Genomic DNA, 24,758 nt, shown 5'->3' on the forward strand with positions numbered 1-24,758 from the left:
CTGATACAATGGTGTGGATGGTTCTGGTTCCGCAAGGCCGGTCTCCTCACTGATAAGGGTGATGGTTAAACGCCTGTCAGTGTCCAAAACATTTTTCACTTTGGCCACCTCAGCATCGGTTCAAGTGGTCATCAGGCGTCCGACGTGGTGCTCATCTTTGACGAGCTCCCGGCCTTCCTTAAACATTTTGTGCCACTTTAAAACTCTTGTGCGGCTTAAGGCGTCATCCCCATCAGCCTGTTTCATGAGTTCAAGGGTGTCCGACATGGATTTCCCAAGTTTAACGCAAAACTTCACAGGGTTGCTCGACGGTGTGCTCCATGCTGGCGCGACGACACCACAAACAATCACACGTCACCTAAATCCACCTCCTTTGTCAACGCATGTCCGAAGGCGACTGAACTAAAGAGCACCTGAGTGGTGGGGGACCCCTCTACCGAGCTGACTGGTCGGACCCCCATCCACTGCTCCTTTGAGGCTACAGCGAACCAGTCACGATACTTATTGTACGGACCCTGTACCTCTTGGCTTTTTTCTTTGCATTACAATGTCAGAGTCACCCGAATCTGAATTCATATCATCGCTCAGTTGGGCGCTCTCACCATATTTCTCAGAGTAATCATCATCACTTAGCAATTGCCTGTATTTCACCGAATAATTCATCAACTGTATCTTTCAAAGTCCTTTTAATTGCCATTACAAGTAATCAAAATGAACACAAAAATAAAAACATACATATTTGCTTGAAACCTTCATTCGATTCAACTGCATGCTTGTAAGGGAAAAACGGCGCAGAAACTCAAAGCCAAAAGAGCACCAACAGTGTTCTTTGCATACTATCTACAATGCACTTTCCATCTCATGGCGGCAAAATAAACAAGCCTTATCAGAATGAGAAATGCTCACAATGTCATCACATTACAAAGAGCACAAATCATTACCTAGGACGGAAGGTAAAAGAAAGCAACATGTTTGTATTACAATGCTTTCACTAGCATTATGACACCCATGTCTGAGCAGTTTGCATCAAAAAAGATTAATCATTAGGCATTCAAAAATATGCAGAATTAAACAGGTTAGCTTTTTAGTGGGATATCATAGTGAAAAGACCATTCAGCAAAAGAAAACAGCATAGTATTACACTGACCTTCCCCAAATGTAAACAGTTCAATGCAAAAATTAGTGTAAGATTAATATTTTACCAGAAGAATTTAAAATAGAAAATAAAAAAACATGTTAAACAAGTCAGATAAGTCATCTTTTTTATAAGAGAAATAATATGCAAGATGTAATAAAAACGTTATAAATTATAGCGATTTAAAAAATGGCTTACGTTTGAGCCGATATTTTGGCCTGCAACACTTTTCACCTGAGATGCAAAAGCCAATACATCTAGCTGCACTAAAAGGGTTCACTGCTTTTTGAAAAATATTTTTTTCCAAAGACAAATATGCATTTCATTTCTTTGAATACAGATACCATCTTTTTACACAGATTATATAAAATAATACTACTACCTTGATCAAAAAGTTCCCGGAATAACCACCGTGTGGCGCTCCCATCGTTCCGATTTGAGTTCTGTTTTTTTTGTTAAATTGGTACATCTGTTGTTGATATTCCCTTTAAATCTTAGTGTCATAACTTGACATTTGCAAAAGTTACGGTCGGTTTTCGGTATGTCCATCAGTGCTTCCTGCGATTTTTCCATTACTTCCTCTCGGCTGCTAAAACGCGTTCCCCGTAATGGTTTTTTAACTCGATTGAACAGAAAGAAGTCACAGGGAGCCAAATCAGGTGAATTCGGTGGCTGTTGGATGGTATTTGTTGCATTTTTCGTCAAAAAATTACGAATAATGATAGCACTGTGCGACGGTGCGTTATCATGGTGCAAAATCCACGAGTTTTCTGCCCACATTTCTGGTCTCTTTCGGCGAATTGCTTCACGCAAACGTCTCATAACGCCCAAATAATACTCTTTGTTTACTGTCTGGCCTTCTGGCAAAAATTCATGATGCACTACACCGTTGTAATCCATGAAAACCGTCAGCATTGCCTTCTTTTTTGACTGAAAACGACGTGGTTTTTTTGGTCTCGGCTCATTTGGTGAACGCCATTCACTTGCCTGATGTCTGGATTGCGTGTCGTACTCATAAACCCACGTCTCGTCTCCAGTAATGATCCTTTTGATGAATGTGGGATCGGATTCAGCCTCGCAAATCATGTCTTTTGCGACGTCAACACGGTCTCTTTTTTGCATGAAATTGAGGTCTCTTGGCACCAACTTTGCTGCTACACGACGGAAACCCAAATCATTAACCACAATGTCTTGGGCGGATCCATAGGCAATGTTCAAGTCCTCCGCTATTTCTCTGATGGTTAATTTGCGGTTATTGACCAACATTTCTTTTACTTTATCAATTTTTTCACCGACTTTCGATGTCGATGGTCTGCCACTGCGTTCATCATCTTCGATTGACTCACGACCACTTCTGAACCGCTCGTGCCACTGGTAAACGACCGTTTTTTTTAGAGAATCGTTGCCGAAACACTTTTCCAACATTTCCAACGTCCGTGCGCCACTAAATCCGTTTTTTACGCAAAATTTAATACAAGTTCGTTGTTGCAAATTTAAATCCATTTCTGAAATTGTAAAAAATCGCCAACACACACAGAGATAGATGTACTCTTGGCTACGTAACTTTTGCAAATGTCAAGTTATGACACTAAGATTTAAAGGGAATATCAACAACAGATGTACCAATTTAACAAAAAAAACAGAACTCAAATCGGAACGATGGGAGCGCCACACGGTGGTTATTCCGGGAACTTTTTGATCAAGGAGTATATTAAAATATACTATCATTAAAAAGTATTAAAATTAATTACTGAAACCCACATCTGATTCATTACTTGCCATCACGTTTGGATCATGTAACAATTGTAAAATTTCCACCATTGCAGGCCTTATCTCTCTCTGGATTATTCATGGCTTAAGGAGTAATACCCTCTATGCTATACTGTGCCAGTGTTTTGCACACATGCAATTATTTTATTTATCAATTGACATATTTTTCAATGCGTTCTGAATATTTTAAGGTCATCCCGCATGCACCATAACCATCACCCCCATTCACCTTTTTCACTTCCATTGCCCTCTTGAGGTTCCCCTGGCGACAATAGAGCTGAAGTAAGCGACGAAGGACACCTCGGTCGTTGAGGCCCTTGGCCCGCAGCTCCACCAAGTGGGCTTCCAGCTCACTTCGGTCCATGACCCTCTGAAAAGCCAATTACTCATTCGTGGACTGCACTTATTCATTAACACTACATCATCAACATTTCTATCAAAGGAAATGATATCTCCTCTAACCAAACAGGACAAAATTAGGAGTACAACATTTCTATTAAAGTATCAGCGACAACTTTTGTCTAGGGTGTGCTTGAAGTGCTGAATTCAGATCATCGGTTAAGTGTGCGCATGATTACAGATTGTATTGGCATTGATAAGATGGCAGTGCTTATTATTATCAATGAAAATTTGATGATGTGAAAGATCTGCGCTACACTTGTCCCCAAGGTCTTGATGGATGACCAAAAGCAGAGATGAGTATCTGCTTGCAAAGACTTCCTGCAACGACATTGTGACGATTCCCCAATTCCCTAACATTCTAGACTTGGCACCAGCAGTCTATTTCCTATTCCCAAAAGCAAAATCCTCCCTCAAAGGTCACCGCCAACGGATCCCAAGTACCATCAAAGAAGTTTGCATGCTTATCCTTAAGGACCTTCTGGAATCCACCTGCCAAGGAACCTTCGAGTCGTGAAAAAGCCACTGGCAAACGGGTGGATGCTCAAGGGTTGTACTTAGAAGAATTTGGAGGCATTGGAGCGATTTCTGAAATAAATCTACTTTTACAAAATTTTCCCTGATACTTTTTATACAAACCATGCAGTTTCAAAGAAATTCATGAAAAACATGTCTCATTTTTAAGGACTTATTTTTATATAAACCTAGAACTTAAAATGATTGTACTTATACTACTATAAGTTATCTCAATAACCTAGGGTTACATAAAAATTATGACCATTCCCACTTCACTACATGCAAACAACCATCAAAAATGAACTCATCCCTTCAATTTACACTAAAAGAGAGGAAACTTTTTACTTTATTTATTTACTCACTGGATGAGGAATAAGTGGCTGGAATTCAGACATTGGGAGGGTGAGTTTGTCATCAGTGGGAGGCATCACCAAGGGCCTCACCTGGTCCACTTCTCTCAATTCAAGCTGAGGGCTAAGTATATTAAAGAGGTAGTCAGAGGCTTGCAGTGATATCTTTACGCTCTTTGCATCCAAAACCTGAAATGAGAAAGCATTTTAATTCCTCATCAAAGATAACATGTTCAACAAAATTGAAGTACAAGGTGTGATCAAAAAAAAGACAGGTCTGATTTTATAACTTGTTTATTTCAATGGATACAGCTTAATCGAACTTATCGCCCTCATAGTACATGCCTTGGCTGACGACACACCTTTACCAATGTTTCTTCCAGCTCTCGAACCCTGCCTGGTAAGCCGCCTTAGGGATCCTCTTCAGGTCCTCCTCCTCCACCTGTTTGGCCTCTTTTGGCTCACTGTGACCCTCAACCTCTTCATAACCTTTAAGTAGAAATCTTTGTTGACGGTTTGACCTAGAGGGATGTTTTTCTAATGAATCAGCCCTTGACAATCGAAGGAACACACCAGCATGATCTTCACGTTGGACCTGGACATGCGAGCTTTCTTTGGTTGTGGAAAATGCAGACCTTTCGACTGAGAAGACTGGGTCTTTGTCTTAACATCATAACCGTAAACCCAGGTTTCATCACTGGTTATGATGGTTTTAAGACACTATGGGTCAGCATTGGCTTGATCCAGGAGTTCCTGACAAACGTCCACATGTATTTGTCTCTGTTCATCAGTCAGCAATCGCGGGACAAATTTTCGATGCCCTGCACATCATGCCCAAAATGCGTCAAAATTATCTGACATGATCCAAAACTTATGTACACTTCCTCGGCTATCTCCCTAACAGTTAAACAGCAATTTGCACGCACCAAATCGTTCATCAATTTGACATGGTTGGGGTCTGTCGAAGTGGAAGGCCGCCCCTCGTTTGCGAATCCTCATCTGTCGAGGTTCTGCCCGATTTAAAACGACTGTGCCAATTAAAACACTGCCTTTGACTCATAGTTTCATTAACAAAGGCTTGCTGAATCATTCCAAATGTCTCCGTAGCACTTTTGCCAAGTTTGAAACAAAATTTAACTCACACACGCTGTTCCCTAGCTCCTTCATTGCTGCCGTTGCACATGGCAATGAACAGATTAAGACACGAAATGCCACTGCTGCGTAACAACTTGACGTAAACAAATGCATCACCTCTCATTTTAGCCATCAGGTGTGTTGCTAGACGGCGGACTGTGTCTTTTTTCGATCCGTTGAACTGCTTGCGCAGAATAAAATCAGTCGGGTCTCTTTTTGATCACACCTTGTGGTGGAAAACCAGGATGAATGCTCTGCAACTTGCACCTTCATAAATATAACTGTAATTTAGAAGCTACATTCAGGATGTCCTCTCATCAAGGAGGAAAGAAATTCTTAGTTATTTCTGGATTTTTTATTTTCCTGGATTTAACCTCTTAACTTAAGATTATGTCTCTTTAGCACAGAAAATATACCTTTACACATAGTATAAACTACTTTCCCTGTTTTCTGGCATAATTTTGCAATACATGCCAACACATTCATGTTAAAAATAATCTTATAAAACCCATATTATGCACCTAATCCCCACTTGCAGTCCTAGGATTCAAGATGACAGACTTGTGCTACACTTTATTATCTAACATTAGATGTAACAGGAATGCATCATCATGGGTACTTTTCTTGTGCCCGCACTAATACAACAGTTTTAATTTATTTAAAAGATTTAGTTTCTACCCCAGACAAAAATTTGACAACAAGAGAGGATAACCTTCAAAATCCTTAGGAGGTAATCTACAGCCTTAGCTTGACCATCATGCAATGCACCATTGTTTTCAAAAAGGCCCAACTTCTCCGAGAGCTCAAGGAGAAAGTGTCCCGTGTAGTCAATATCCCTCGTCTTCTTCTTACTCATTGAGCTCAGCAGCTTGGCTATGCTGGACAATGATGAGCCATCTGGTCGGTGAAATTTATTCAAGACACATCTGACGAGCGGCTCAACTAGAGGAGACGGATCTATTCTGCCTCGGTGTATGTCATCTGCAACAATCGAAAAGTAGAGGTGACGCGAGTTGGACATAAAGTAGCTTCGAGTTACGAAGTATTGCTGTATTTTTCTAAAGGGGCCATGAGATGGCTATTGCAATCATTCACTTATATTTACCATGCAGGGATTACAGTTTCCGACAACATACTACACATGCAATTATTATGCTGCCTACAAATTGGCACATACTGATAGACCCCGATGCAGACTATCATTTTCATCTGAAGACCTTTCAAACCTATGGGCAGCTGAAATACTACCTGCCTCGCACACTTTCATTTTTCAGCTGTACATGCATCCGCCACACTTCCTTAAATGGTTCCTCCTCCTTCCTCAAATATCCTTTGCATTCCGCATAAAGTGATGTGCAGCCCTTCAAAAAAATCCCTCTCCACATTCATCACATATCTCTCAACGTCACTCCCAGCCACTCCTATAGCCACCTTCCAATTCCTCTCGATTGACTTCTCCATCGATTCCCAGCTCCTCACCATTCCAAAACGTATTTTGTCCCTGGACCCTCTCTGTTAAATCTATTTCTCCATCCGCCTTCTAGCTCGTATCTCAAACATCTCATTTCACAGGGATGGTGCGTTGGCTTCCCACCGAAAGGGCCTGGGTTCGAATCCCAGAGACGGCAGATATTTTTCAGTGGTATCCCAATCACTACTTGAGGTGCTTTGTAAAGAGAATTTTGAGAGAGTACAGCATCCATCAGATGGGACGTTACACTGCGGACTACTTGATGCCTTTCAATAAGAGTAGGCCAATGCAGATGCCAGATCTCTCTCCACCCTTCCTCATCGATCCCTAATGATGCAAATGACGTCAGCTGTCAGTCATCTCCCCTAAATCTTCTTCTACTACTCAATTCATGGTTATCCTCATTCCACAATGACAATTATATTTCAGGGCCATGAACCAGGTGGCAATCCAGCAAATGTATCAATGCAGAGGTGTACATTAAAGTGAAGTCCTGCTGGGTGAATTTCAACAGAGTAAAATATGAATGTTAACCCATTGTGGTCACATCTCTCAGCCATAACATAATGGTTAAACAATGCCCACATGGAAAAAAATGGCCATAATTTCTTTGTGACTTAAGATATGGTCTTGAAAATTTACCTGAATATACTTAACTATAATACTTCATTTTGATTCAGCTGCGAAGTTATGTAAAATTTGTTTTTTAATATTATAAATTTATATTGATAAAAAAACCAAAAAAATCCACTTCTTTCAAATTATCATAAAAGCAGCAAATTTAAACATATTTCAATGAAATGTTCGGGGTACACTCCTGAGATAATACACTTGAAAAATATTCCAATGGTAATAAAATTACATTCATTATGGTGGTAGATCCAAGCTCAACTTTGCAGGAGGAAACCTGGCCAGAGCCCTCAATAACCCTTCTGATTTTTCTTTACGCACCCTCTTATGCTTGGCTAGTAAGGGGGGGTCCACCAAAATAACTGGGCAGTGCTCAAGATGACTCAGGATTGCCAGATCCCTCCCCCAGCGTCTGTTGAGCTGAAAGACTCAATGTCTGGCCAAATTTTCCAACAGGCACACGCATATACAAGGTTTGTATAAAAAGTATCAGTAACAGTTTATTTCTGACATGCCGGTAAAGTGGTAAATTTGCACCATCGGTTAAGTGTGCGAATGATCACAGATCGTATTGGTATTAATTAGATGGGAGTGCACATCATTATCACTGAAAATTTAGCATTGAGAAATATCTGCGCTAAACTTGTCCAAAAAGCCTTGAGAGACGATCAAGAACAGAGTCGAGGGTCTGCTTGCAAAGACCTTTTGTAACCTATTGATTAAGACCACGTCTTGGCACCAGCCGACTATTTCCTATTCCCAAGAGTGAAATCCACCCTCAAAAGACACCACCATGGAAAAGCCACTGGCAAGAAGGTGTTGATGCTCAATGGATGTACTTTGAAGAATTTTGGCACATTGTAGCAATATTGGAAATAAATCTATTTTTTAGACAAATTATTTTTGATCATATATATAAAAACCATGCATTTCTTAGTCCTTTTTTCAACAATTAATAATGTAAAATATCTCACCAAATGCAAACTGCATCACAAATGTAGGTGCATAATTATGTTATAAAGGTAACACAACAAGTATAGCAGTAAAGAAAATGTATATTATCCACATACATTTTCCATGTAATGAAAATGTATACAGAACGGAAGAAGGGTGTCAGGTTGTGTTGTCTTGGGGCGGACTAAGAATGTTCAGGCTATGTCCATTTAAACTTACCCGAAACCGTAAATGACCTAATAAAATAAATAAATAAAATATAAATCTACCTATTCTATGTTCATTTATTTAAATAAAGGGTGACATATACAATAATATTTTCAATTAAATGCAGAGATATAAATGTGAAGATAGAAAAATTGGTCATATTTTCAAAGTTGTGCAAATCCTTTAGTTTTTGGAAATGGTTAATTTTTTTGAAAACATATGTCAGCAAAGTATTCTTTTCAATTCAACATATTCCTCCAGTAAAAGGGTTTAAATTGATATTTTGTCACTTCCATTCATTTATGTAATACATCAAATGCAGAACTCTGTTATTATCTACGATTGCACCAATGGGGGTAAACTTCAGCAAAATGAATGTAATTGTAAAGTAAAAGCTATTGTATGCCAATTACTCCTTGAATACAGGAACTGAGCAGAAATAAAGTTATTCTGACATGACAGCTGCATTCAGAAATTTAAAAACGAAGTAATGCAATAAATAGCAGCCCAGCAGTTATTTGCGTGGTGGTAGGATGGTACATCTTACTGAATTTGGCAGCCTCGGTCAGCTCTCCATTTTCCAGCAACCACTGCGTGACTGCTGTTCGAGATGACGCCCCAACAACTCCATTCTGCTGCAGCAGAGTAAGCACATCAAAGGCACTGCGTCGCTTTTTAGTGAAGGGCAGCACATAAACAGCCAGCGTTTCACAGTCGATCTTTACCCCCAAACTGATCATTTTCCTTAGCAATTTCAATATTCCTAAGGAAAAAAATTAATCGTCAGTGTTATGATGGATGATTTGAATGAAATTCAAGAGCATGTGAGCAAATGCATGTCTTAATGCACAATGCTCTTCAAGATGCTAGCGCAGAAATCACCCAGGGGTATCAAGAACGGGGAGAACAATAAAAATATTAACATGAAAATTGAAATAGTATTATGCTTTCCCAGCTAGTTTCTTACGAGAAATATACTGAGCACATAGTGAGAATTTCAGTAGGGCAGATGTAAAAGGTACACCACTATATTTATAGAAACTGATTATTCAGTAGGTCTAGCTCTAGTCCAGATAAAATCACAGGAGGGAGCATGTATTAACATCATCAAACACTATCATAAGGATGAATTTAATAAAAAAAGAGGAGCAATGGAAGAAACAGGATTACAGAGATAGTGCAAAGTTCTGGCACATATTTCAAGATCAGTATAGGGTAGAATAATAAGCACTGATAAGAAAGAAGCCATCCTAATAGCATCCCCTAGTAGATGTAAGATTAACTGGGGAGAAAGGAAGACCTCAGTTTAAAATGTTAAAGAAAAAGTAAAAAGAATTATACTTAGAGAATTTTAGACCAGAACTATGGTAACAAACGATATCCAAAGAGGATGCACAAATAAAAATTTGCTTACCAATAAGTAATATGCAATAAGTGCAGAAATAAATAGTAAGATATGTAATAAATGTAAAAAGATGTTATCAGTGTAAATAAAATAGGATCATCATGTAACAGCAAGCTTATAGTTAATGTAGAGCAAGTAAATCATAAACAAACAATAACAGATACCAAAGCAACAATGATAATATGATAATGTATCCATACATGTAAGAGAGGTAAGAATATGTAGGAACCCTCAAAATGTATACAATTTGTATTGTATCCTATAATTGCAATAAACACGGCATATTCCTTGAATGAGCCATGAAATCACACAATGAGGGTAACATACAAGAATATCAGCCTATGCTTGCCAACAACCCCTGCCCCATCCTGACAATAGCATCTCCCTGCAAAGAGGAAAGCCCAGACCACTAGAGAGTTGCCGAAATACTCCTATAAACCACGCAATTTAAAATCGAGACACCCGGTACTGACAGCATCATGGATATCTCCCTTAACCATGCACTGGCCTGCTTGCCACCACTATGTGGCATCGTCAATGCCCAAACAGAACTTTGATATTACCCAGAGAATCCATTAAATACTTAGGTCTTACCCTGACTCATGACCTCTCCTGGGTGAACCACATATGGGGAATACGTGGAAAAGCTAACAAACAATTAGGATTTAGAAGAGTACTGGCTAAATGTGATAAAAAGATCAAAGAGAAACAAAAAATTAGGATTTAGAAGAGTACTGGCTAAATGTGATAAAAAGGTCAAAGAGAAATGTTAACTTGTAGTGCTTTGGTCTCAGTTAGTATATGCTGCTAGTGCATGGGATCCTCACAAAGTTGTACTGATAGTCAAATAAGAATGCGTGCAGCATAGAGGAGCTGTATTCATAAAAATTTGCTATGATTAGCTGAGTAGCATATCAAAAATATTAGAGCTAGGCTGGGAATCACTCACAGAGCGAAGGTTAAATTACAGATTAAATCTCTCGCATAAATTGGAAGGATGTCTCTTTAGCAGTGATGTTGAAAATGTATTACTAGCCCCATTGCACTATGGTAGGCGAAATCATGTCAATAAAATTAGAGAGATTAAGTGTAGAACAGATAGATTTAAGATGTCATTTCTTCTACGAATGATAAGGGGTCAGAATAAAATTATCCAACCACAGAAGGGGAAACATATTTGGGTCAAAATTAGTCTAGTGTGTATTCACCCCCTGCCACACACCCTAGTTGAGGCTTGCAGGGTACCAAAAAATACAAATATAACTTGGAGGTACCAGACCATGCTGATGATGTGCAAATGGGACAAGGGTCAAAGGGATGCTGGGAATTATGGGTCTATCAGCTGAATGGGCAACCAGGGAAAGAGGTTTGAGCAGATTTCAGTCGGGAATCTCACATCCACCATGGGAACCAATTGGGTCCCACAACACCAGTGCCAATCCCATCCCACCAGATGGGATTGGCACTGGTGTCACCCTCACCCCCTGCACCTCAGACCCCCTGACTCTCTCAACCATCACTGCAGCTGAAGCAATCAATGAGCATAAATGCACCACTGCTCTGCTTCTAGACATCAAGAGAGCCTTTGGCAACATCTGGCATTAAGACCTAACATGCAATTGGTAAACATAACAGTTAAAGGCTTAACTTTGTGGAATTCCTTCATTATGAGGGTAAAAAAGAAACTTTACACTGCCACAATAAAGATTTAAATATTTCACGACCATGCAAATTGGTATGTAAATACTCCAGGCGTCTCACCAAAATGGCTTCTACCCATATCAAGCTTCCATACTGGCCAGAGTGTAGTTGCCCTGGTGTATTAATGCCTTCCCTATCCCTTTCTAAATGGGAGTCCCACAGGACATGCAGCTATCACTGCTGCTCTTCAATTTATACTGGTGAGACATGCCTGTCCCCCATTATAACCTGGAGCAATACTCTGATGACGGAGCCATTTGCAGGTGGGGAAAGACCTGGATGTCTCCATCCAAAGTCTTCATGCCACAAAAAAGATGATGGGCCAGTGGTTCAGCATGGATGAAGGCAAATGTTCTCCAATTAACATTCATGATTTCCAATAGTGGCAAGGATATCTGCTCAAAGGGACTCATGCCCCCCACATCCACCTCTGGAGGACGAATATCCTCCATAGTGGAGAAAAGTACGACCTGGGAGAAAGGTACGACCCTAGTATTGAAAAGCTGGTCATAAGGATGTAAAAAGTGATTGATCATCAAGGCGACTATGTAGAAAAATAGCTAAATGCTCAGCCTTTCCTACGATGTACGCAAAGTTGAGAATAAATTTGACTTTTCATGAAAAGAAAATAGGAGACCTTACTTTTTAAATCGCCCTGGTATATTTTACCAACAATCCCTCCCAATACACTAAAACCTTGTAATGGTAGATAGGCTTCTGTGTTTTGATGATCCTTAGAGCTGTGCTGGAGGGAACATAGATAATTTCTCCTGGAGGGTCACCGATTTAGTAAATATGAAGGGTAGGAGCCAGATGAAAGGTAGTCCATGCAGCTTCTATTCCTCAGAGAGGTGGCTGCAAAGGTGTTTGTCCCCAATAGGGCCACCATTGAGTGATGGCATCACGTTAAAATCATTATTGAGGTAGGCAAAGGGAAAACACCTCAATTATTAATCCCATATCCCAATGATGGACAGGATTGTTAAAATGAGTCCTGGTAATTACGGGACTCGGCCAAATGAGCCATGTGTCATGCTCAACAGCAGGAAAGGCAAGGCTTCTCACAAAAAAATCCAAGCTCAGCGAAATTGACAGCAGCATTGCAGAAGACACATAAAAGAACCGAACCAATTAGAAAAGGGATTGGAATGTAGGATGATAATGTAGACGGGGAAATCAGAAAATATAAGTCAAGAGACAGAGAGAGGAAATATAGATATTTTAGGGCTGTGTGAGCGAAGGATTACGGGGATTACTAGAATGATAGTCATAGAGAATTATATAGGAGAGAAGGAGAGAGCCAGTGATGGTTGCCAATATAAGTGAACAAAAAGGTAGTAACAGGCACAGTAAACATAGAGCAAGCAAGTGATAGTGATAAGTATTAATAAAAGCGAAAGTTGAACAAAATACATGCAACCAAGCAAATACAGAAAAGGAGAAAGGAACAGAGCCACGATCAGTTACAGGATGTAGTTGATTGTGCTACAGAATGGAAGTGAATGGTAGTGATGGGGGATTGGAACACGATGGTGGGTGAAGGAAGAGATGATAGTGGGGTAGGGGACTACAGCTTGGGGACAATGAATGATCAAAGGAGAAAGCAAGAGAGTTTTGCAAGAGCAGACACATTATCATTAATCAGAATGAACATGTGGCTTCAACACAACAATAAGCAAAGGCATGGGGTTCAGAAATATATCAGTTACACAACATAATGGCCAGGCATGGCTTTAGAAATAGCATGAATAATTCAGTTTCACAGGAGCAGATGTAGATTCAGATCATAATTTCGTAACAATGAAGAGTAACATCAGACTAAAAAGGATAAAACAGGGAATCCAGAGGAGGAAGCAGGGAAGATGGGTGAGGGAATGGAATGTAGAATTGGAATGATAAGAAAGGAGTAACAGAGGGCAGAATTTTAATGTATAAGGGAGGACAGGGAGATGGATACAGTAGTACAGAGATAGGATCACACCAAAAGGGGATATTGAAAGCCACAAACAGTATTATAGGAACATAACTAAGTTATAATTTTTCTGTGTTTGATTCAGTTTTTTTAAATATGATATTTTAATTTTTTACATATCTACTGCATGAAAGTTCACATCACACAAGCAATATAACTGGGCTTCCACACAATAGGCAAAGCCTAAACTATCTATGTCTCAGTAGGCTTTTTACAGGTTGTTCCTCACCCTCACTCTTTTCTGTACGGCTGTTTTCCTGCAGTGGGCTTTTTTCGTTAAGGATATTAGTCCACAACCCTTGCGTTTCCCCACAAATCTGTCTTTTCACACTTGAACCCAATTATTTAGAATGCCCCATTGCACTTTAAGTTCTTCACATTTCTTTCTTATTATACTTTCTATCATATAAATACTTTCTTGTAACAGTTGTAAAATATGTAGTAGTAGTAGTATTTAGGGGAGGCGACCGACAGCTGAGGTCATTTGCGCCATAGGGGATGGACAGTAAAGGATGAAGGGTGGAGAGAAACCTGGCGTCGGCATTAGCCTACTCTTGACGAAAGGCGCCAAGGGGTCCGCAGCTTAACGTCCCATCCGACGGACAGTGTACTCACTCTAAGTGCCCTCCACAAAGCACCTCAAGTAGGGATCGAGATACCTCTGAAATATATTCAACACCGCCGGGATTTGAACCCGCGCCCTCTGGGAGGGAAGCCAGTACATTAGCCCCCACACCATCTTGATCCCCGTAAAAAAAAATGTATGCATGTTAAATGACAAGGGATTAAGTCAAACAAGGCAATACCCAGTCTTAATTTCATTTCAATAAATATGTGTTATTACTATAATTTGTATTTTATAGCCAGTTCTCCAACAGATAAAAGGTAAATCACCATATGAATATTATAAATGGCCAAAATGTAACATACACCAATGCAACATTACAATGCAACAATGGACCCCATCTCTCAAACACAGCGGTATAATTTCAACAACAACACACTATAATGTTAGCAAATTAATATTGCTTGACTTAAGTTAGTTATTTTTATTTTTACTAAAAACTGCACTATACAAGCAAGTTCAACAATCAGGTAAGTGTGTACGAGGGTAATTTGAAAAGTTCTGGGAATGGAATAGAAATAAATGACTTACCTCAGTGAATTTTCTTTGTGTTTTTCAATGTAGTCTCCCAGCACACTAATGCACTTGCCCAGCAATGTTCCAATGCTTTGATACCATCACGAAAATTAAATTCCTTCAGGCCTGCAAAATACCCATCTACTTCGGCTCTTAGTTCTATGTTTGAAGAGAATCTCTGTTCATCAAGGAAAATTGAGCTCGGGAAGAGACGGAAATCTGACTGAGTGAAATCAGGCAAATAAGATGGGTGTGGAAACAACTTTTATCCAAATCCATGTATTTTTACTACGTCAGCGACACTTTTGTGTGCATTATCTATATGAAAGATGACTTTCTTTCTTGCCACTACTGGCCTTTTTCAGTGCATCTTTTGCTGTAGTTAGTCCCGGAGGTTAGTGTAGTATTTTCCAGGAATTATTTGCCTAGTGGGAAGATAATCTATCTGCAGAATCCCTTTCCCAACCCATAAAAATTGAAGCCATCACCTTTCCAGCTTATTGCCTTTGCTTTCTTTGTTGGTGATAAATCAACATGTTTCCATTACTTTGACTGTTATTTTGTCTCTGGGGTATAGTAATGGACCCAATTGTCATCTGTGGTCACAATTTGGAGCAGAAAATATTGTTGGTTTCTGTTAATAGGGTCAAACATTGTTCGGAAATCTCCATTCTAATACATTTGTGATCCTGCGTCCAGAACCCCGGCACCCATCTGGCAGATAATTTTCTCACATCCAATTTCACTGTTAACATGTGATATACCCATTCAGATGACATCCCTACAGCTTCGGCGATTTCTTACACTTTCAGTGGACTATCCCTCACGACCATTCAATGTAGTTATGCAATAATTTCTGGGGCAGTGGCACATTTTGGCCGACCACTACGTATATCATCATCTGATCTCTCCCGACCCAACTTAACTTGCTTGCCCACTTGGCAACAGTTGAATATGAAGGAGCTGAGTCCCCTGTCAGAGTGTACTGAAAGTTGGCATGAATATCCTTTGCCTTCATACCTTTCTTTACAAAGTACTTAATCTCTGCTCAAATCTCAATTTTTTCCATCTTCACAAATCACTACATGGGAACAACAACAGCGGCATCTGCACCACAAATATCTTCCTAAAGCACTGATACATTACGGGTTTACTCATTAAGGATTACCTATTACTACGCAGGAAATTTGTTATGCAAGTGCTGACATCTAGTGGTGATTTCTAACTACCCTTGTATATGTTCACTTTGGAATTACGGCAATGAGTGCATCTGGTTCATTTGTGTTCTATTTCACCACTATTTCCATTGAAGCCTAGGAGAATGAAAAAGAGAACAGCCTACCTTCCTCCTGCCTCTCGCCCATCTCCTGCTTTGCAGTGGTGAGAAACAGTGGCCAGAAATAGTGTGGCCGCAATGGTGCCCCCCTCTGCGCAAGCACCTCCAGGAGAAACACACCAAGTTCACTCTTGGCGGACTGAAGGGCATGGCAGGTCACAATGTGTAGAGTCAATGGCTTCGGACACCCCTCTTTATTCAACAGTCTAATTACAAAATCCTCCAATTGGTCGCAGATTGTTAATACTTCTTCTGGTGCCTGCGAGAAAAATTTGACTGGTGCCTCATAATGAAGTGCAATGAGCTCTCAGCATTTTCATTAATAATAGTTGTCAGAAAAAGAGTGCAAAAACTGTGAAAGGAAAAAGAAAGTGGAGGAAGGGAATGATTGAAGAACAATTGCATAACTATTTTTATCTGGATAATATGGTTAAAAACCACAACCGTGACGTAGTGAAAAGGATTGTGCATTCTAATGACTTCTACAGCTGGGCTGCCGGGAGCAATGATATTTGCTCATTGTACATACAAGATCTGTCCAAAAAGTAGTTTGACTTATTTGTTTGATGGCTGGATAAGCAGCAATTCCTCTGGCTGGGTTCCAGGGAAAGAAGTCTCAGGAAAGGCTGGAGGCCTGTGGCAGTTGGTTCACAGCCTTTGCGGAGTGCTGGTCGTTCATTTGAAAACATCTATAATGTGACCTAGGTATGTCATGAACTGGGTATTGAAAGAGTTGTATACCATCAAATTTTGCAAGAAACTGGGCAAAACTGGGGGAGAGACACATGACATGATCAAGGGAGCTCATGGTGATGACACCATAGGCACAGCAGGTATTTTTCCATGACACAAGTTGTTTCGGGAGGGTAGAGAGGATTTTGAAGATGCCCAATGTTCAGGATACCCTTCAATCTCAAAAAGTGACGAAAGTCTTACAAGATTCAAGACTTTGTTGGATGGGGATCTCTGGTCACATGGTTTCTGATGAACTTAGCAACCCTAAAAGAAATTTGCAATGACTTGTGACTGAAAACATGGGCATGAGAAAGGTGTGTGCGAAGTTGGTGCTACGAGTGCTCTGGGATGAACAAAAGGAAACTAGTACATGGATCTGCCAAGAGCTTCTTGACCATGTAAGTGAGGATCCTAATTTTTTAGACAGCCCCCCACCAGACTTTTTCTTCTTCCCCTGCCTCAAAATCTATGAAAGGATGTCACCATGGCTCAGTGGAGGCAATACAACAGGTCATGGCAAGGGATCTTAGCAGGCACTGCCTTCAAGAAGGCATACCAGGCAGCGGTGTTTGGATGCACAAGGGTGCTACTTTGAAGACTTTTGAGTGAATGTTTCAATTCTGGCAATAATTTTTTTTAAGCGACTCAGTCTTACCAATTTTGGGACAGATCTTGCACATTGAAAGCCGCGAATGAAACAATAAATAAGAAAAGACTTGACTATATTAAATAATTTTCCCTTAAGTGGTAAAGGGTTATTTACACCACTATAAAAGGAAATTGTAATTGAAATTGTAAGGGAAGCACACCATTGTATTTCTCTCAGTTTGTTCATGTTATTTTGCCTTCCTCCTTTATTTTCCATTTTTATTTTATTTATTTATTAATTTGCCTGAGGATCTGGGTACATTCATGTTCCAAGATATATGGCACGTCAAAGATAAAATACAATACATTGTCACACATTCAGAAACTCATCAATAGTGTAGAATAAGTGTATCATGAAAAAGTCCCTCACTTTGAAATTTGTTTCCTCCTTTTGACTAAAGGGCCTAATTCCCCACCATTTTCCTTTTCGACAATGCCTTCAGGCCATCAAGTGTTTTATCCACTTCATAGTGCCTAGTATTGGCATTATTTTCTGTAATACCTGAGTGAGTGAACGCCAATGGCCTTAGCTGCCTATCGCTTCCCCTAAAAACTACTACTACCACTGAGTGAGTGAGAGTGAGTTTTTGTACATATTACTCCTCCGAATTAGGTCCTCAGCATCTGGATCAATTTCCTCGCAAACATATTCAGTCATTTCTAGTAAACATGTAAGGTGTTAATGTATCCCAGAGCTGGGCTCTGGCATTACAAATACCTACCTGTAAACCACTTTGGACTAACCAGTGTGACTGAGTGTGTATTTGTAAGTTCCCAAGTACAGTCCCTGGCTATAGGATTAATTTCCTTGTAAGCCAGTTAGGGAAACCCCTGAGTAAATGTGAGCATCTTATAATACTGAATGTGAGTCTGATCACTGGCGAGGGATTAACTTTCCCCAAAAATAAGCACGTCATTCTTAATATTACCCTTCTTTTTACTTTTACAGTTGTGTTCAAAAACCCTTAACAGCTTAAGGAAAAATTGTTTTGTACAGTCTGTCTTAAAAAGGTTGTAAGAAGCTCTATTCTCCTTTCTAAAAGGGAAAATGACAAGGGAGCCATGAATTATGGATGAGATGATTTGAGAGATAGATGAGAGAAGGAAATAGAGGAAAATAAACATAGGTTATATAATAAACTTAAGGAGGTAAAAAACAGAGCAGAAGAAGATTGGTGGAAGATGCAATGCAAGGGTATGGAAAGTTTACAAAATATTAATTGGCAATTTACACAGGATGGTGAAATCACTGTGAGGAAGTAAGAAGGGAAAATCTGTACATACAATGAAAGATAGGTCTGGAAAACTATGAATTGGACTAAGAAAGAGTCAAGGGAGATGAAAGGAATATAGAGAGAGACTTTATGGTAAATATGTTGGGCCAGTAAAAGTAGACATAGTGAGAGAACATGGCATAGATGATGATAGCTTAGGTCCAGGCATACTTGATAGCAAGATAGAAAGGGCATTTAGGAATTAACTACAAATAAGGCCGTGGGGATAACACATGGCCATGGCCATAACACCACATTCCTGCTGAGCTACTTAAAATGTTCAGGGAAAGGCGTGAGGAAGAGTTTAAATGGACTAATTCATTATATTTATGCATGATTTGACCAGAAGATTTAGTCAGATAGGTGTAAGGTCCTATTCCAAAAAAGGGAAAGGCAGTCATATGCGAGTACTACAGAATAATAAGTTTGATTTAGCATACAGCAAAAATAGTTCTATGGGTCATCAACAAAAGGATGAAGAGCAGGGCAAATGATAAATTAGGGGATGATCAGTTTGGGTTCAGGAAAGGAAGAGCATGATGCCATTGCAGTAATGAGATCACTAATAGAGAGGAATATAGAGTACAATCAGGATGTTACTGCCAATTTCATATATTTTGAAAAGGTATTTGATAGAGTGAATTGGAAAAAACTAATGAATATATTGCAGAAAATAGGAGTAGTTTGGAGGGATAGGAGAATAATCTACAACCTGTAAATTTCATGGACAGCTCAGATGCAAGTGGCAAATGGATAGCCCGGATGGGCAGTATTAGGAAGAGGAGTAAGGCAGGGGTGTACATTATCTCCTGCAATATTCAACGTACAAGTGGAGGGAATGCTAAAAGAGGCATGGGAAGAACTGAAGATAGGAATGAAAGTCCACGGACGATTCATAAAATCAGTTAGGTTTGTGGATGATCAAGGCTCAGTTTGTCAGTCAGCCAAGGGGTTGCAAGCATTGCTGAGCAAGGTAATTATTACAAGAGGAGTTCATAAACTAGAGCAGATGGCACAGTTTATCTATTCAAGAGTTCTGAACTAAAATGATCCAAGTATTACGGATATATAAATAAGAATTGCATTAGGCAAAGAAGATTTCACAAGAAGGAGCGAATGGCATACAGGGATGTTGAGTAAGGATGTTAACAAAAGGCTCATCAAAACTTTAACATGGAGCATTCTGTTGTTCGGTTTGGAAACGTGGTCTTTTAAGCAGAATGATAAGCGTAAATTGCGGAGGCTGTTGAAATACAGGCTTGGAGAAAGATGGTGAAGGTGAATTGGACAGAAAGAAAAACAAATGAGCAAGTGCTAGGTGATTCGGGAGAGGAGAGTGGGTTTTTGGGAGAAATCATAAGGAGACAGGAGAGATTGATGTAGTGTTATGAATGGCAATGTGACGTTGAAGACTGTGATAGAGGAGAGAATGTTAGGTAAACGAGGAATATGATAGGAATGTTGGATGGAATGATGGGAGAAAAGAAATATATTGAATTGAAGAGGGGCTTGATATAGACTTGGATGCCAGGATGTGTTTTGTGGAAGAGGCAAATAAATCCTCATCGTACCATTGTGTAACCTGTATCCATACAAAACATTCCTAAATCAGTCATCATCAAACACTAATGATAATGGATGGATGGATTGATGATGGCCTAAATCAGTAGCAAACCAATAATAATTGCTAAAAAAGCGAAGCCTTTGCTGTTTCCACTTATTCTCATGCCATCAAATACCTTCAAAAAAATGAAATAAAAAAATACATCCTGATTATTTTAAATGTTCCTTTCTATTGATGACTTCATTAATGCTATAGCATCACATGTGCCTCTCCCCTTCCTGAAACCGAACTCATCATCCCCTAAATAATCATTTTCCCTACTCTCCATCCCTAGATATCCTCTTATCCATTATCCTTAGAACAACTTTAGCCACATATGATTTCAAACTTATTGTTCTTTATTCCTCAAATATAGATGACCATTTCCTCCAGGATAATGAAGGATAATTGCTACTCTATGCTTGTCTTTCCCAATTTGATGAAAGATTTCCTTGCCATTCCATCAGCAAGCTATGTTTCAATATTTCAATTTGAATAGAAGAGGCCATTAATCTTGTATTTCATCCACCATACCCTCGAATCCTACATCCACAAATTTCAAGATAAAACATTAGAACAATGTAATGGACTTAACCGCTTCCACAGTCATTTTAAAGGAATGTGGCATTATGGGACACTGACTTTGACTCAAGGTTATGGAACAACCAATTTCATTAATAACTCCTTTTATAATATCTTGATGTATTTATTGCATGTTGATCTTCAGTCAATAACTGCCATGCCATTCAACTAGAGCCTAACCTAATATAATGTGCAAAATTCATTCCAGAATCTAATTCTCATTAAGCCAAATAAATCTTCCTGCATAAATAAAAGCACAACATAATAATGCATTCCATTTTGAAAAAATTCATCAAGCATGAGGTTTATTCAATGAACATTAACTAAGTATGTTCACTGTTTTCGACATGTGAGGGGGATCGAGATGGTGCGGGGGCTAACGTACTGGCTCCCCACCCAGAGGGCCCAGGTTCAAATCCCAGTGGTGTTGAATATTTTTCAGAGGTATCTCGATCCCTACTTGAGGTGCTATGTGGAGGGCACTTTGAGTGAGTACGCCGTCCGTTGTAAGAAACGTTAAGCTGCGGACCCCTTGGCGCCTTTCGTAAAGAGTAGGCTAATGCCGACGCCGGATTTCTCTCCACGCTTCTTCCTTTCCTGTCCATCCCCTGTGGTGCAAAGGACCTCAGCTGTCGGTCGCCACCCTTAAATACAACTACTCGAATTGTGAATCATCTTCATCTTTTCTTTTGCCATGGAATGAACCAACCTGGAATGTGAATTCGATTTGTAGGAAAGAAATCACATTTAGCCTCCTCTTCTGGACTTAACACTCCACAGAAGACTCATGGAGTTTCTGAATGGGAAACAAGCATGGCTTTCATTTTAAAATCTCTGGTTACCTTAAAATGATAACACTTTTCCACTAGATATTGATTTATTCCTGGTTACTATGTTCTATTTATTATTATGCTATTTACTCTGCTTACATTGGCAAAAAATAGCAGTTCAGATGGTCTTTCGTTGGCTTTTGGCCTCGCAATGCATTCTCTTCTGCTGTTACTTTGACATCTTGCTCCAGAAAATACCTATTGTGTCACACTTAAAATCCTATTGTGGCAGGTAACCCTCAAAATCTAAGAGCTTCTGGAAGTTGCCAATGAAGTTCCCTGCCGCCTTTGAGTCAGAGCTGGATACTTTACTGTGCCTAACAACTCTGTGATAGTGATTCTTCCCTTCAATTTCTTGACTTGCCCATGTCTCCCTAACGTGGCCGGCAAAAAACGCTTTCGCCTTCTCACAAATGAGATTCTAATTACTAGTGTTGCAATGAAATTGCTTTTTATTTATCCATATGAGAAGCAACCTTTCAACATCGTTAAGAATACATAACTGTTGTGCAGCTATTCTTGACACTCCCTTTGAAGCAACTATCTCCTTAATTTTGTACTTGCCCTTGAGGTTAGTGCAAGTCATTGATGCTGACAAATTGTATGCACATATGTACAAGATCAGCCACGGTTACGCCTCTTTCTTCCTTTTCAATTATTTTACTTTTCATTTTTAAGGTTATTTTTATTCTCTGATGGCTGCCTTCTCGTGGCTTTTTCTTTGAAGATATTTTTACAAGAGTTATCACTCTTTGCACAGAAAAATCAAACATAATATGTCTGAACACAAGTTTGGAAAAATGTGAGATCAATCGTGAAACTAAGATGTGGGCGGAGCGGGTGCTGGATGCAGACTGATGCAGCAGTTGCACAATCATTCCACGACATCCTCTCTCCTCGTCACTTATCATGTGAAATATAAATGATGCCAAGTGAGACACTTTTCCCAGTATTTATTGCTCATCATGAGATTTATTCGTTATGCCAAATGCTCATTAAGTAAGGTTACACTGCATTCCATCCATTTGTTTTAAAACAGACACTTGCTCAGAGGCAGTTTTACTCATGAAGAACAAATATTTTGTCCAATTTATTGTGTGAAAGTAAAATATATTATTTTAATGTCAGTTTTTTAACTTTCGAGGGTGCATTTTGAAGCACTTTCCACCCTTTTTAGATGAAAAGCAGCCTCTCCAAAGTTCACTTAGGGTCAAATATTTCTCATTGGAGAAGAAATTACGGGCATGGTATTTTTATTTTCCATTTATTTTTTTAACTCTATTGATTGCTCATGGTTATCTAGACCAAACTGAAATAAGGTATTAAATTTGTACCAGAAGCTACTTTTCGCTGAAGTATTACAGTGAAAGACCAAATGGTACATTTACAGAAAGGGCCTCACCAAAAGCACATTTAATTCTGCAGACTTAAAGTGCTTAAGGTAAAGAGGATGCATCTAACCCAATCTTAGACACAGCAAACACTGGGAGGGATGGTGGATTTAGCTCAAGGGCAGCTTAATTTGAGTAATGGAGATTTTTAACCAGGGAAGAGAGATGTCCGAAACAATTTTTTTGCAGAGTACAGTCTCAAGCTACAGAAGTTTATTAAATTAAAATGCAAAATATAGGCCTTTTTAACAGAGACACCTCACTAAATGTTCCCTAAAAAATTCCTTAATTTCCAGAATAGAACAGCAGGTGCAGCATTCCATGGGCAGAAGTAATTCCCAGATTAATGTAAACTGTGCACAAACTGTACAGTTTCCTTTTGAAAGTGTGCATCTTTGGCAACAGAAATCATGGAAATGCACTCATTATCCAGCCTAAATGCCCAAGTGCTTTCCATATAATCTGTATAATCACTATTTGATCGCAATAATTTTATTAACAAGTTCCATATATATTATGATAGAAATGTTAATAACTCAATGAAAGAAAACCAATTTTTCATTACTTTCAAAATTCTGATAACTGTTGAAAGAAGACACTTGGCTTTTTCAAAAGGAATATTTTAGAATAAAATAATTTACTAAGCCAATTTTATTATGCCACATAATATATTTGTAGCATTCTACGTAAAAAAAAGCAGAGTGCCTTCTTTCATCATGAAGGATTTCCACCATGTTGCACCTGAAACTGTGTTATCTATTAACAGTAGAAACTGTTTTACGATTAACATTTACAGGTAGTTTAGAAACTAAAAATCCTATTTACATGGTCTGTGCAATAAATGTACGAACTGGTGCAATCTGGGGGCCATGACGTGGACTATAGCCCCGACCACTGGCGGCGCTACTTGCCCAAGACCCAATGATCCATCTGTGCTCAGTGGATTGTTGAGCTATGCATATGACGCCAATTATGGTAGTTTCTGTTGTCTTTGTTTTTACCATTTGTTGAAAATGGAAATTGACAAAATCACGGAGCAACGAATCAACATCAAGTTTTTTGGTGAAGTGCAGTAAAAGTTACCAAGAAATTACTGAAATGTTGACAGCTGTTTACGGTGATAATACTATAATAATATAATACTATAATAATATAATCGTAAAACTGTCCGAATGATAGCTGATGAACTGAATTTAGGAAAATCAACAGTGCACATTATTTTAACCGAGCATGATGGATGGATCCTTCACCATGACAATGCACCCACACAGTCAGCATTGATTTTTTGCCAGTTTCTGGCAAAAATTCAATCATCATCCTTGATCATCCTATTTATTCGCCTGATCTTGCCCCCTACGACTTTTTCCTATTCCCAAAATGCAAAAATCTGATGAGGGGACATCACTGGGAAGATGTGGACACAATTAAGTAAGAAACAACAAGAAAACTAAAAAGCCCAACTGCTGAGGACTTCCAAGGGTGCTTTAAACAGTGGAAAGGAAGATGGAACAAGTGCATACCAAAGAATAGAGAGTACTGTGAAGGGGACAAAATCGATGTAGAATAAATTTTAC

The 24,758-nt window shown here is 39.2% G+C and overlaps 1 protein-coding gene across 1 annotated transcript in view; it reads right to left on the bottom strand.

Annotated features, from left to right (window-relative positions):
- Window positions 1-24,758, bottom strand: part of LOC139700711 (leucine-rich PPR motif-containing protein, mitochondrial-like) — a 38,917-nt gene that overhangs the window by 9,853 nt on the left and 4,306 nt on the right. The window contains exons 6-10 of the mRNA XM_071599145.1: window positions 16,128-16,380; window positions 9,114-9,329; window positions 6,017-6,285; window positions 4,183-4,359; window positions 3,135-3,275 (exon numbers count right to left, since the gene is read on the bottom strand). Coding sequence (XP_071455246.1) covers window positions 3,135-3,275; window positions 4,183-4,359; window positions 6,017-6,285; window positions 9,114-9,329; window positions 16,128-16,380 — 1,056 coding nt within the window. The remainder of the gene's footprint in view (window positions 1-3,134; window positions 3,276-4,182; window positions 4,360-6,016; window positions 6,286-9,113; window positions 9,330-16,127; window positions 16,381-24,758) is intronic.

This window comes from Hetaerina americana, unplaced genomic scaffold (assembly GCF_022747635.1).
Source record: "Hetaerina americana unplaced genomic scaffold, ioHetAmer1.1.p SCAF_107, whole genome shotgun sequence".
In the NCBI taxonomy this organism is placed as follows: Eukaryota; Metazoa; Arthropoda; class Insecta; order Odonata; family Calopterygidae; genus Hetaerina; species Hetaerina americana.